General features: G+C 38.1%; 1 protein-coding gene across 6 annotated transcripts in view; it reads right to left on the reverse strand.

The window, feature by feature from the left end:
* ralgapa2 (Ral GTPase activating protein catalytic subunit alpha 2) overlaps nucleotides 1-15176 on the reverse strand; it is a 153009-nt gene extending 137833 nt beyond the window's left edge. For all 6 annotated transcript variants that reach the window (XM_041253769.1, XM_041253770.1, XM_041253772.1 and 3 more), the window contains exon 1: nucleotides 14973-15176. In XM_041253769.1, coding sequence (XP_041109703.1) covers nucleotides 14973-15078 — 106 coding nt within the window. In that variant the 5' untranslated portion in view covers nucleotides 15079-15176. The remainder of the gene's footprint in view (nucleotides 1-14972) is intronic.
* Between the last annotated feature and the right edge of the window lie 316 nt (nucleotides 15177-15492).

The following is a 15492-nucleotide window of genomic DNA, read 5'->3' on the forward strand; positions in this document are numbered from 1 at the left end:
CTGGAAGAGGCCCTGACATTGCAGGCACTCCAAAACTCAAATATCAGTGCTGGTTCCGGGTACAATCATTGAATTGTCATGTTAAAAACAGCAATAGGTTTCTAGGTTTCTGTATTGGTTGATGTACCACTGTTGGCAACATGCCCAACATACTGACCAAAAATGTTTGGTCAAAAAAATGGATGAGGATGGTTACTAGTCTCAATACAGTATTTCAAATCTACTGTAATACCCTATGATAGAGTATACTATCACTCAAACCGCTACAATAAGTTATTATGACAGTACTTTTATGTTCTCTAAATAGCAGCATTTTATATTGTTAGAATCCTTTGTCAGAGGGGTCAGTATTCAGAGTTCCAGGACTAGTACACTTCCAAATACCCTGCAGAGGGGTCAGTATTCAGAGCTCCAGGACTAGTACACTTCCAAATACCCTGGAGAGGGGTCAGTATTCAGAGTTCCAGGACTAGTACACTTCCAAATACCCTGCAGAGGGGTCAGTATTCAGAGTTCCAGGACTAGTACACTTCCAAATACCCTGCAGAGGGGTCAGTATTCAGAGTTCCAGGACTAGTACACTTCCAAATACCCTGGAGAGGGGTCAGTATTCAGAGTTCCAGGACTAGTACACTTCCAAATACCCTGCAGAAGGGTCAGTATTCAGAGCTCCAGGACTAGTACACTTCCAAATACCCTGCAGAGGGGTCAGTATTCAGAGCTGCAGGACTAGTACACTTCCAAATACCCTGCAGAGGGGTCAGTATTCTGAGCTGCAGGACTAGTACACTTCCAAATGGATACTTTTACTAGATGAAGTTTCAGGAGGTTTTTTTCAGGATGTGATGAAAACTACAAAATATCATTACTGCTTCTTTTAGATTCTTTTAGAGTTACTCTGATAGCACCTTCCACCCATGCACAGTACAGCACTCTTTCTTTGAAAAAAATTCCAACTGCAGAACATGGCACACTTACCTACTCAGGTTTTACATTTGCTGTCTATGCCCTGGAGTATAAAGGGTTAATTAGATTCCCCTGCATGAGCTCTTATCAGCAACAAGATACTTCATTTGTAGCAGGAGCGGAACAGATGAAGGCTTTTGTTGACACGGCTGTGGCTCTGCACAGGTCACCTTTAATGTTAATGATTACATTAGAGGGAAACACACCCACAAGAATAACTCTTATTAGTGCAATATACTGTAGCCAGTTTGTCATTGACCTTAAGCTGTTCTGTGCTTTACATCAATATTGCCGTTGTTTTGTTGCCAGTAAATTAATATCTCCTGGTGTGCAATGGTAAATAAATTGAACTTTAAAACATCACAACACAGTATCATATCCTCTACTGATGGACACATGCTGCTACCAAGTGAACGATACTGATGGAAACTGATCAATGCATGTTTTACTATGGGTCTAAAACAGTAAATTCACCTCTAAGCAGGACAGAATAGATTCAGTTGCATATAAAAAAAAATAATTCAGTGAATAGTTTCACTTTTTACATGCCGTCTCTTCACGTAAAACAAACTGCCCAGTTTAACCATGTTCAATAAAAAAACCAAGAGATCAATATAATTCCTATAGCAGTAAAAAGCTGAAACAGGATTTTGTTTGTGATAAAGCCTGTTTGTGTTTGTGTGTGTGCACTTTTTTGTTGCTGTTTTTTTTAAATTCTATTTCTGTCTCCGGAGCAAAAAGTCACATTTTTTTGGCATGGACTGAGAAAGCATGTTAAGAACCATTTTGTAAATTGCTAAATCCTGTATTACACCGCTTTGTTTTGCAATACTTTTCTCTGGTTTTCTTTGTAGAGTATACATGCAGTACTGCACTGTAACAGTGTTCATTTATAATGCCACAGTGTTAATGAAGCAACTACAATGTAGTTTAACTACTCCCTCTGAGATCAGATATTTTCACATATCCAAAGCACTCCTGGAACCAATTCAACGAAATACACCAGGTTCTACTGCAATCTAAAATAGAAGAATCATGATTGCTTTATAACGAATGATATTATAATATAGATTATTTATAAAAATGTGTTGTGTACATCTAAAAGGGTTACAAAGGAACCAGAAAAAGCCATTTGTTTTTTGTTTAAGAGCCCCACCCAGATTAAATATTCAGCTACAGCATGTCCTTTACTAACAATGGCATGTATAGGGCTCTCCTCATTGGTCCTTTGACAGACGAATGATAAGGGCTGTTGCCATGGGCATTGAAAGGTTAAATGGAAGCTAAATGACTGGCTGCCCAATTATTGTGGAGGCTGCATTGTGAAGTGAAACAGACATGCCTCATTGCCAAAGGCTTTCCAAGCCTGAACACAGGAGTTGCACCGCACAGATTCCGAATGTGAGCTTTAATTTAGAGCAGCCGATTTCTAACAATGCCACCATAAAGAATGACATGTCATTCATTTGTATCTCAAACATTGCCTTTGGATAAACTTAAAATAATCAGCAACCTGCACTTAGTGACTGTGCAATAATGAAACACCACTTCCCCCAAAAGTGTTGGAAATACTACTGTTTAACCACATTATCCTGTATCCATTTAATGCTAAAATTACATTATAACTGACTTTCTGTTAGTACAGTAGTTTCATCACAATGACAGTGCTTTCTGAAGGTTAGTATTATAGATTGTACTTGGTGTCTGAAGAAATATTGTGTAAAGTGTGCAAAATTAATAAATACTTCAATTAAACTTGCCTGTAAATAGGTCAACACGGTTGACAGTGTTATGTTTAAACATGGGTAACAAATAAACAATTCTCATATCAAAGAGGAAAAAACTGTAATGTATCCTGATATTGCATTAAAAATGAAGAAGGAATCCATGAATATGTGGAAATCAAACATTCCAACAGAAAACTGACTTTCCGGTCCGAATTAAGCGAAGCCAGATAAGAAAGCCATAGACTGCAGCGTACTGCTTCAACAAAGAGTGCTGGTGCTAAGCACACTCAGTAGGAACTCCGATGCTAATCCAGCCGCCTTCTTATCGGACCAGCTCACATTTACAGTTTTCAACACATTGCATTGTGTTTCAGTCTTTCCTGCTGTTCAGGAAAACATGCTGACTCTTCAGCATCATGAAGGAAAGAGTTCACGACACATTACTGCTTCATGCCAGAGGAGGTGCTGTCTCAACATATGCAAAATGCAAAACAGCAGCACATACAGACAGTTTAAGGAGAGATGAGGAAAGCCATGTCAGAGGGGCATTCTAAAGCCCCTTTCACACTGGCAGGCTCTACCAGGGTCGGACCCTAACGTGGTCGCGCCCGGTGTCATGCAGGTCCGCTATGCGATTTCACACTGCTTTTGATAAAGCAGGGTAGACCTGGGTGACAGACTCAAGTACACAATGCGTGTATCAATGCCCCATTAGCAGCTTGTTACGGACACTTCCATCCAAGCTTCTCTGGATTGAACCATCGGCCCAAATGCAATCTAGCTCATGGTGTCTCAAATCAACAGAAATATGGCTAAACAGAATAAACAGAAATGTTCCTTGCAGAAGTGAAACCTTCACGCAGTCGTGGCTGGTTGTTCTTTCATTGTCTTACAAACAGCCGTCATGCATTTTGTCTCGCTCAACCTGGGCCAAAGCATGTCCACCCACATCTTGAGGTGGGTCCCTGCCAATCCCAGGTCCACCCGGGCTTACCACCCAGGTACGTGGTTTCACACTATACAGGTTTGTGACCCAGGTAGCCAGAACCCAGGTAGGAGTGCCAGTGTGAAAGGGGCTTTAGACATTTCCTCCTGCATCCCAGAAAAAAATAAGGACAAGTTGTTTCGATTCCTGAAAAGTCAAAATCTAAAATCAAAATCTACACCATTCAAAAGGTGCAGCTTGTAGTACAGCATTCTGCAATACAGCTTAACCTAGTTTCTGTGGGAAACTGGAGAATGGAGATGTCAAGATCTCCGATCTTAATGCACTGCAAACTCCTCAAACCCATTTCTTCAATCAAACACACTTTCCCTCAGTGTGGTACAGCACAGCGTTTGAATTCACAGCAGAATAACACTTTTCATCCTACCTTGAAGATGACCAGTAGTAAAAGAACAGCATCTGTATCCCAGTCCTCGTTGTACATGCCTACAGCCAGCAGTCCAGATAAACTGCGTACCTGCCATTTTTACGCATTAAACAAATCTGCAATACGCACTCAATTTAAATTTAATGTATAAAAATACACAGCAATTTCACTACACAGCTTGTCTGCCTGCCCTAAAACTTCCACTGGCAACTACACCTCCCAGCATACAATGTCTTCAGTTACTAGGAAAATGTACTGAAGAAATACCAACCCAACAAACATTATCCAATCTCCGGCAAGCCCTGCTGTTATTGCAGCCAATCACAGTAAGAATAAGAAAAAGTGCCTATAATATTAACCAAACTGTTTTATAACTTATTAATGAATCACCTTATTTTATTTATCTGCATGGCTTTATATTGAAGTTTTAACATGTTCACTGAGTTTAAGAATGTAATGTTAAAATAGAAGTTATGTTTCTGTGCTTATCTTCACATATATGATCTGTTTCTGTGCTTATCGTCAAAGTCATATTGGCTGTGGTCAATAAAGGGAACAAGAACAGCTGTTGTCTCTGATTTTAAGTTAATACTACATTGTTGTACCGTAGCTCAAAGCAACATTGCAGTTAAAATGGAAGGCTATTTTTTAATGCCTACCCCATTACCATTAAAGATTGTGCAGTATTTATCGGGATTACTCATGACTTCAAGGTAATGTTGCATTTTACCCCCTGAAAATACATTTTACTCTCTGTGTTAAAATTAGAGAGCAAGTTATTCCCAGACTCAAAACATTATCTGGAGTGCTGCCTCTAACAGCATCTAATATTTAACCTGATCATTAAAAATAGTACTTCTGGAGTGCTGAAAAGCAAAGTCACAACACAGCCCTGCAAAAATGAATCCTCTGGAGAGCATTTTAGTAGAATTACCATATTGAAGTGTTTTATTTAGCACTGTCAATTAATCGCAGTTAATTTCTATGATTAACAAGTACAATTTTTAGGAGATTTTTTTTATTTTAATGCAAGTTAATCTCACTCCTCTGTCTTGTCCCTCTCGGCAGACTGCTTTTTCTCAGCTTTCCTTCAGCCTCATTTTAATACATTCGAGTGCAAGTCAGGATTGAATGAGTGTCGTCATCGTTTGAACATAAAATTAGTCACAGAATAACAATATGTAGCAAAGCGCTCAAACTGAAGGACTTGTGAATGGGAAGTTCTTTTTTTTTTTTTGTTTGTTTTTTTAAACTTTCTGACGGTTCATTGGATAGAAAGAGGGTTACTTGTATCTGCTATCAAAGTGAGTTCCAGTATCACTGAAGTGCATCTAGTCTGCTGTACCACCTGCATGACAAACATGCTTTCACTTCTCAAAGTACACTTTCTAGTAGGTTTTTTCTGCTACAGACAACAACAATACAACAACAAATGAAACCTGTCAGTTTCACCACAGTATTCTTAGAAATTCAGGGTCGCTGCAAACCCATGAATCCAGCTCAGTACGATACTGTAACCAGTGCTGCTGGATAGCTACCCACTGCAGACCCATCAACATTGTAGCTCTGTTTTATTCCAATTTCAAGTTATTAATAAAAAGATAATTTAAAATTATTATTATTATTATTATTATTATTATTATTATTATTATTATTATTATTATTATTATTAATAAAAATGGCAATGAAAAACATCAGTTTATGAGTGAAGGAAACTGATCATTGTAAATGCTGTAAAGAGAGTAATAAACTGACTCCATTGTGATTTATCAGTTGGTTCAAACGATTTAACAATAATGCTGGATTGTAAGTAAATATAAAACTATAAAGTGAATCTAGAAATAGGAAAACCGGGTTTTTATGCTGGTTTGTTTTTTGGATAGTAATAATAATAATAATAACAACAACAACAATAACAATAACAATGTGGCGGCAGATTACCATGGGTTCAGCGTGAAGAAAGCAAACACTTAGAAAGATTATTTTGGAGCTGGAAAGGCCATTTATTTTGTAATTGAAATGGTGCTTGTAAGTGCTGTTGTTTTAAAGGAATGAATTGGCTCTTGCTGCAGTCCTCTCTCAGCACCCTCTCCTTTATATGGGGTCTGCAGGCAGGAAAGAGCGGGCCAGGCTGGGACCAGGCTGGGACCAGGCTGGGACCAGGCTGCAACAGCAACAAGTCCCATTCACGGGTCCACAAGACCTGACTCTACAGTACTAATAACAATAACAATAATAATAATATCAGTAAGACAACAAACTTAAATTAAATGGATGCAGTAACTGTTTCAATTAAATATGCGATTAAAAGCAAGATTAACAGAGATTCATTCATTTTTATCAATTCATTCATTAAGTATAAATAGTGATCCTCTTATATATATATATATATATATATATATATATATATATATATATATATATATATATTTTTTTTTTTTTTTTTTTTTTTTTTAATTGCTTAACAGCCTTAGTTTTAACAGATCTAAACGTGGTGGGCACTAGGTAAAAGGTTAACTGTAATATATTCACCATTCTTTACAGCGTCAGAGAAACAATAACATTGTTGACATTAGTATTACTAACTCGCCACTGCTATTCAGTGAGTTTTAGGATGACGAGAGTGGCTTTAGAGGTCTGCCCTGTGAAAAGCAGATTTTTTTGTTGTGATTTTGTTGGCTCCTTTTTTGAACTCTCTTCGCAATTAATCTTAACTAAGTAATACTGGACTTAAAAAGGTTTCATTTGCAAATTCCAGTGTGCAGGTAGTTTATGCAGCCTTATTTTCGCTTTGTGGTTTTATATAGTAGCATAAACTAGAACAAAGAAATTACCTTTAACTGATGTGCTTGTTGTATGTGAACTACAGTATTCTCTGGTACAGACTGGATGCAGATTACTGAAACTGTACAATACAGTTCAGCAGAATACATTTTGGTTGTAAGCTGAGAAAGAAAAAAAAAACATCTGAAACATTATGCATGTAACGATGTGAAGTGCAATCACGTTAGAAAGCAAGTAGTCTATTGTATCATGTCCAGTATCACCTCATGTGTGCAACCACGCTTAGGAGTGCAGGCTGCAAAAATGCAATTTAGAATTTAAAATGCATTTACTCTACAGATTTAGAGGTTTGTTTTACCTTGAATCTATTTGGAACTGGAGACTACTGTGTACAGCAAACACACCTTCAGAACAAGGACAATGCTGTATTGTGCGTCTGGTTTGTTTTGTGATGCTTGCAGAAAGACATTATTTTTGCTTTGACTTTCACAGTTTTAACCTTGGATTTAACATCTCATTAAGAGCTGCCCAATGTACCATATAAATTCAATATTGATTCACTTCAGATGCCCACTGTAAGTAGGCTGAAAACAATCTGTTTAAGAATAAGCTACAAAACGAGTAGGTTTGACTTGCATACAGCTTCAATTAAACGCTCGAATGTAACAGCAAAATATTGAGCTTTAGGGATTTCAAAAGGATTTCTTTGTGTTACTCTGTCACTGTGACCCAAATCTGCCATCTATTAAAACAAAAGTCTGCAACTGAATCCTGTGATTTGTTGCTTGCTACTTGCTTCACTTCCAGGGGAATCTCAAAGTTAGTTTCCTCCGCCTTGGTCTCTTGCGACACACATGTGAAGATATTTGTTCTACCATGTGCCTTGGTCTCTTGTGACACACACGTGAAGATATTTGTTCTACCATGTGTCTAATTGTATACTGCATGGGTATGAGTGATGGAATAACACCATACTCAGCATGTTTGTCACAGTAAACAAAAAACAAGTGTGTAACAATGATATGTCCCTTGGATAAAAAGAAAGTACATTTTATGGAGAGCTACTGTACCAAGGACATGTCACTTACTCATATGAAGTAAAATAATAATCTCTGCATGAGACCTGCATAGTACTTGTGTTGATGGACTCTGTGTTTGAACTGCTCTACACATCTCCTGCCGAAATGCTGGGTATGTTCTTTGTCATTTACAGTGCAGCCTGTGTATATTATGCACCCTTTATAACATGCATTTACCCTACAGTAAATATCATCCGTTTCTGTCAGGTTTTTGTACTATCGATTTCACGGTTCCATTATATTTAACTCCGAAAGAATTATGTATGGTATGCTGCTAGTTCTGCATTTATTCATCAAAACTTGATACTTATGTTGCTATTTTACACAGGTGACTTTATCACCACTGTAGGATGCATTAAACATATAACACATTAACTCAAGTTTGTTTACAGTAGCTGAAAGATAAACTATATTATACTGGAAAAATAAAAATGCAGGAGTTCAGCTAACATAGTATGGTACTGCGGGTTCAAATCCTAACCCTAAACCCTGGCTTTTGAAAATGCAAGGGTAGGTTAATGATGAATGAATGGTAAACACAGCAGTAGCCTATGTCATTTCGTCTCAAGAATTACAATAAGCAGGCACCTTTTCTATCTCACTGTACCAGACATCTGTTACCACTCACAGATCAATCTGTCATACCACATTTTACAATCCATGTACTGCACAGTCTCAATTATAATTTAACAACCAAGTACATTATGCTGTTAAGCTCAACAAGGACCCTTAGGCATGCTTTGAAAGACGGCAAAACCTACACTAATTTATAGTCTGGAAGCTACTGTAAAAAGCTTTAAAAAAGATAAAATAATTAACAGCAAGTTCAGCTACTTCTAGTAAAGAATGAAATGTTAAACATTCCCAGTGCATTCTATTGCACAGTACCACATCCATCCTCAGCCAAGATAAGTGTCACAATGCTTCACGTACTGCCCAAGCTTCAGGGGGAACTGCTAGACATCATCCTCTCCCCTCAAAACCCATAAGGCTTTAGTGACAGCGGTATTATTCTTTTATAGACAACCAGCTAGGAAAGATTATGCTTCACCAGTCAAGGCTGCAAGATGTTTATAGTAAATGGATTATGTGTCAATTGCCTTCAAAAGGCAAAGAAAAATGATGAGCTCCATGATAAAGCAATATAACCCAAAGAAGGCAGCTTTAGTGTCTGGCAAATTTGAGTTTGAGGTGCAGTTAAATGTTGTGATCTGAAAGAGAGGGCACTGTGGGTACTTCCAATACCTACTTAATGAATTTAAACTAAATAAAAGTATTCTACTTACAAGCGGCTGTTCTTCAGTTGTAACATCTCGTACGCAAAGCCGGGCACGGTTTAAATACGTTGCAGTGTTTAAGTTACCTATACCATTAGGTTCCAATACTATTTTATTAGCAAAAAGTAAAACTTAAAAAAAAAAAAAAATTAAGTTTGAATAATTCACAATATCGAGTAGCCTACACATGTTGCTGTTGATCGTGCTGTTTGTTCAGAATGAGATTATGAAGTTTATTCAAAGCCTCCTGTCTTTGTTAGACAGCGCAGTGCCTGTTGTTATGATGTGCTAGCAGGAAGTTGCTGAAAGTACTGTAATTAGTATTTACCAAGTTGTTTGATTGCTACAACTCTCCTGGACAAGGGATTGCATGTACACTGTATTTTATAGTGTGTCTGACACGTCTCAGAGGACCTCCACACTATTCTCTGAATTATTAAAATAAACAGATCCATCTCAAATGCATCCTCTCCCAAACAGACGGTTTGGGACACCTTATACTGTAGTCTGTCATTGCTGGTGCACAATTATTGTAAAGGGGAGTGGAAAGTGTTAATATGCTCTTACAGTAAGACTTCTTACAGTAGTGTTATTTGAATACATTATTTGCAGTACATTAAATAGAGGTAGACTCATGTAAGGTTTTATATACATTGTAATAATGTTATGTGCCCCTTTAAAAGGTAAAGAAGTGAGAAACTCCTGTGTTTAATGCAAGGTTCTTTTCAAATCTACTGCTTAGCACTGCCCTGACCTTGCAGCTCCTTAACTTTGCATGCAGCCAAAAGGCGCTGCATATCTAAGAGTCATGACAACAAACTGTTTTCTTATGACTCAAAGAGCAGGTGACCCTTGTTAATGTATTAGTTGTTTCTGATTAGAAATCATAGGTGTGAACCACAATCAACCCAAATAAAACTGGTTCTAATCAACAAAACTTCAGCCAAAAGGAGCCATAACAGGGTGCCAGGCTGATGCGCCTCCAATAAAAAGGGGGGGGGGGGGGGGACCACTCTGCTCATTGGTGAAAGCAGGAGATTCTCCAAGTCCTGGAGAAGCCCTTGTTTTTTAATCAGTTGTCTGTTGTTAACCAATTGTTCCTGTTTAAGATAGTGCAACAGATTTCAGCAATCCTATTATCCAATGCAGGGTACAGTAAAAAGAAATATTGCGTGCGCATTGAGAATTGCACAGACACTTGTGTGGTCAAACTATATACAGTGTATTATTTATATATATATATATATATATATATATATATATATATATGTGTGTGTGTGTGTGTGTGTGTGTGTGTGTGTGTGTGTGCGTGTGTGTGTGTGTGCGTGCGCGCACACGCTTAGCGCAGTACTCCATATTATAATGCAGTGCTACTGTACACAGTATTGTAGTCATTTCATTCTTAACATGTTCAATCTTTTGGAAATTTATTGTCACTGTACGTTAGTCTAAAGTAAATCTGCAAAGTAGTAAGTTCAGCAGCATTTGTTCTCTGGTGCTTTCTTGATTGTGGTCTAACCTGAAGATCTAGATAAGCCTGACAGCTTCTTAAATAATGAAAAATAATAATCCTGTCAGCCCTCAGGGAAGCTGCATGCTCTACTCATAATGAGCTCCCACAGCCACTTACAGCAGCCTGCAGGTCTGCAAACTGTCCCTGCATATCACAAAGTGCCCAAAGGAAATTAGGGATAATATAGTGATTGCTGTATAGGGATAAAAGATCTCATAATGTACTACAGTAATAGCAGTGAGACATAAGTGCCTTAGATGGCCCTTATGCTTCATCTGACACAGTGGGGAATGCAATATCAAATTGGAACTGTGATACAGTAGGTGTTACAAAAAAAAACTAACTGGAATAAATAACATGGATTTCTGAGAATCTTGCCCAGCAATTTTAAATTGTAGCTGTGTACAGAAAAAATGTGCAAAAAAAAAAGCTTTACCCTCAGCTCCTGCTTATTTTAATAGAGTGCATGGGCTTATAAGAAAATAAACATTATTAACTTAGAAAGCAAATAAGAATTGACATCAAATCAAGCAAGCAAGGACCTACTAACATCATGAGGATGTGGAAGCTTTTAATCCAGCAAAAAACAAATAACCTTTTACACTACATATATTATCCTCGAACAAGCTTCCTGTTAACCTTCCAGTAAACTGTCAAAATGAAAGGAAGATAATCAACCAAGGAGACTCAAAACCTTCTCTTCTCATTTCAGACTTTGCACCTAGAAATATTATATTGCTTGTGCTTGCTTTTAAAAAAGCGCTTGGAGGAAATAAACAAGTTCTTTTATTCCTTTTACGAGCCAATAAAAGCAGGCAATTCACATATATTATGACGTACAAGTACATTTTATTGAAAGCTTTATAAAATAACATATCTTTGGAATCTTAATGCTGCTCTAAAAGGATCCTCACTTTAACAAATCTGCCCAACGTAACCAAAATCGGAGGATGGTCTCTTGTACATATATTTCTAAATATATATATATATGATATATATATATAATATATATATAGTATATATATATATTATATATATATATTATAAATAAATTAGTAAATAACAATTCTGTTTAATACGTAAAAAAAAGATATAATATTCTAAGTATGACAGCATTATCCTGGTGTTATGGAAATAAGGTTGTGGATTGGAGTCTTTTCCCAGTCAACGCTACCATTGACACTCAGTAAGGTTCCTGCTTGGCCAACATATGCAATATACTTTTAATGGAAAAACAGTCAGGTCTTCAAAGTCAACAAAGTCTTTATTTCTTTGACTAAACCGGTAGACATCGTGCTTGGCCGACAACCGGTTTGCTTGTTTAATGGCTGTTAACCAAACAGAACAAGAAAACCTTCACTTAGTCTAACTCTGCTTTGTGCAGGGTCTAAACTCATCATCGTCTCCTATCACAAAAACAGGCAAGTAAAAAACGACATATAGCACGAAAGTTTATGACGTCTTCATGCCTACATCTGCATACAGCTGATGTAGTTGTAGAGCAACAACTATAATTTTACATGTAGGTGGTTAAGCCAGATAATTCTGTCAGGAGTAGTGCAGTCTATCGTTGTGATGCCTCCTTCGTATTTATGAATTTAGTCGTTATATACTCCATGGTCTGTTCTGGATGACCACAGTCGCACACTGGAGAGTTTTTAATTTTCCATTGGTGCATCTGCCATAACTTATGCAGATGCAGTTTAGGGTTGCCCATAAGCTTCGGGTCTTTCACAAGATGTTTGTTTGTGACTTCTTATGAACTCCATTCAGCTTTCCAAGCACCATCAGGGTTGAAGTCGCATTGTCAAAGGTTAAGCACATGGGGCGGTGGTGAGGGACGTTGTTGAGATTCTGGTGGTGTTCATTTTCCACAATTCGCTGGACTTCCCAGAGCGTTGCGGCGAATGTATCGGGGAGCAATGTGCTACAGCGCAGGCAGCCAGGGTGCTAGGGTTGGCTTGAGGCAGTGCAAGTGAGGCAATGAATCATTGTGCGTGCTGGAAAGGAAACCTGTCATACCAGCTGTGTTTACAGGGGACCCTTACTACAGCACCCGTGCTGCAGGGTCAAACTTACACAAGGGCCCTGGCTCAGCACACACTGCTGTTCATCCTAGCGTATCTTCATTACAGGGTATCATTAACTGTGGCACTATAGTATAGCAATGCTGCATCTGCCTGAATACAATCTGCTCAATTACAATCTTTCTCTGTACAGTACATCTGTGTTTTCAAACCTTGTATGATTATACCGGCCTTCAATGTGCATTTACATACTGAATAACTAATGCAAAGTCACCACTTTCTGTGTAAACAAGGATGCAAGCTGAAATCCGTGCACACCTATCAGTTTTGGAACATATCAAATGGACTCCATCTTGAAAGTTGCAGATCTTAGAAAATGCAGGGTTGTGTAAAGACCACAGATGTTAATGGATCAAGTTGAAAAAAGGCAGGCAAACCACAGGTTAACCAGACACATGTAGGATTTATTTTAGACACTCCACATCTAGAAATTATTTACAGGCAGATCACATAAAAGGTTTTATCTACAGTGTTACTGCAGACCACTTCATTAGCACTGGTTTCACACATCCACCACTGTACTGTTCCTCTCTAATGGACTAACCGGCTGGGTTTCATTTTAACAAAAACTAAACACAGCCCTGTACAGTGACCCATCCTAAGAAAAATAAAACACCCTCACTGCTTTTAACCTACTTTCTTGGTTATTTCAAGTACATGCATACCTTTATTCTCTCCTGCTACAGTCTACTATCATTAGAGGATATGTGTGTTAAACAAAGCTGCCACAAAGCATAAATATCCCGGAGTAGCTTCAAAATAAAGTGTTCTTTTACAACATTCATAGAACATTGAATTGCACTCCAGTGTGCTGCAGTGCAAGCTAAATGTCAGTGTTTCGAAGCTACCAAATGATTTTTCAATGTCATTTTACAGTATCAATGATATTTTGTGGGGTTTTTTTCACAACACAGCACTTATGATTATATTATATCCACACAAATATTAATCGGCTTTATTTGATTCACAAAATCATTAATGCATTGCCCTCTGAGATGTAGCTCTTGTTTTTTTCTGGTTGTAATTATTGCTGTATATTATTAGTGAAATACCTCCCCCACGACTGGAAACCCAATATCCACGTCAAAGTGTGAAACGAGTTAAATGTACAAATGGGGAGGTTCATTTTACTGTACATTGCATATTCAAATTCAGATTTTCAGTAAAGAATGTCCTAGGCGGTTTTCATCACATTTGGATAAACATGTAAGCAACTCTCTAAAGTGTCACACACAGAGCATACCAATGCCTGCACTGTGCATCTCCTGCACGGAGGCCTTGCTCATGTATTGACCAGATATTAATAGGCACCCTGCTGGACCAAATCCATGATCAGCACTACATTTCATTTCATTTTAAATTTTAAAAATGATTTCCTTAAATTTAGAAACAGAATATCAGTCTAATCCCCACCAGTGCATTATCTGTAACAATGTGGGGGCATGCAGGTTTTTGAGTTAGCAAAAACAGCCTTTTCCTGCTTTTACTTCTTGATGGACAAACGTTAATGAGTTATTACAGTTACATGTATACATACACAGTTAAAAGTATGCATCGTTTTTAATAATTATTATAATTTTCTGCAGATCCACAAATGTAATGCTCATTTAAGAATGCAAATACATAAATTGGCACATAACTTAAATCAAAGATAATAAATAAATAAATAAAAAGACAATAGATTACTGTAATATCAGTACAACTTATTGATAGACAAACTTTACCAAAACAGATGGGGTGGGGGGTGGTTAACTCCCAAACCTGAAACACAAAGACTCTTTGTTCAAATAAAGTGTACACTGTGTTTCTATGATGACTAACTCAATAAGGTGGATGTTTCAGTAAAGAAATACGCCAAATGCCAAGGCTGTCGCTAATGGAATAGCGCAATAGAACACTACAGTACAATAGCCAGTTTGACAGGAAGTGCAGCGCATCTACAGCCAGCAGTACCTGACTGCCCCCACGCATGGCCTCCGTATTCGGCGGACAATGACATTTGCAAAGATCAATCAACATAAACAGTACCTGCTTAGATCTGTCTACCATAACAGAGCCAAGTGGTTACAACGAGTAGCCACCTCGTAAAGACAATACCACTGGGAAATGCACTGCACCACTGCACTGACAGACTGTGTGTGCATCTACTCAGCTGGCTCGTCTTACCTAGCAGAGCCCTGAGGTGCTTCAAGCGGGTCAGGACATCCTTCTTTGGGTCCAGAACTTTCTGTGTAGATTTCTTGACGTCTCCATGGCTCTTTCGAGAAAACATTCCGCTATAGAAAGCTATTTTGGCAGCTGTTTTTTCCTCCTTTTACCATGCAGTCTGTATGTTAGTATCTCCTCTCGCCTTGTGCCAGTCTGACGCTATGCTTGTCTCCTCCTTTCGTGGGTGTGTAAACACGGAAACCCAGCAGAAGCCTGTGACGTGAACGTGGTCTGCGTAGAAACGTCGCTCGCCGCACAGAGGGCACGTCACCAGAGGTTATTTAAGCGCTGCTCTGTTGACTGACATTAAACTGAAAATACATAGTCTGCAAGCGGCTTGAACCGCGCAGAATCAGTGCTGCTTTCTTTAATAAGAAGCAGGACTCTTCAGAATATGGATATGATTAATCTTTTAATAACAGTGGACACATTTAAAATCTTGCATAACCAAAGTCCAAAAAATGGTACCAGCGTTGTG

This window comes from Polyodon spathula, chromosome 6 (genome assembly GCF_017654505.1).
Source record: "Polyodon spathula isolate WHYD16114869_AA chromosome 6, ASM1765450v1, whole genome shotgun sequence".
Classification (NCBI taxonomy): Eukaryota; Metazoa; Chordata; class Actinopteri; order Acipenseriformes; family Polyodontidae; genus Polyodon; species Polyodon spathula.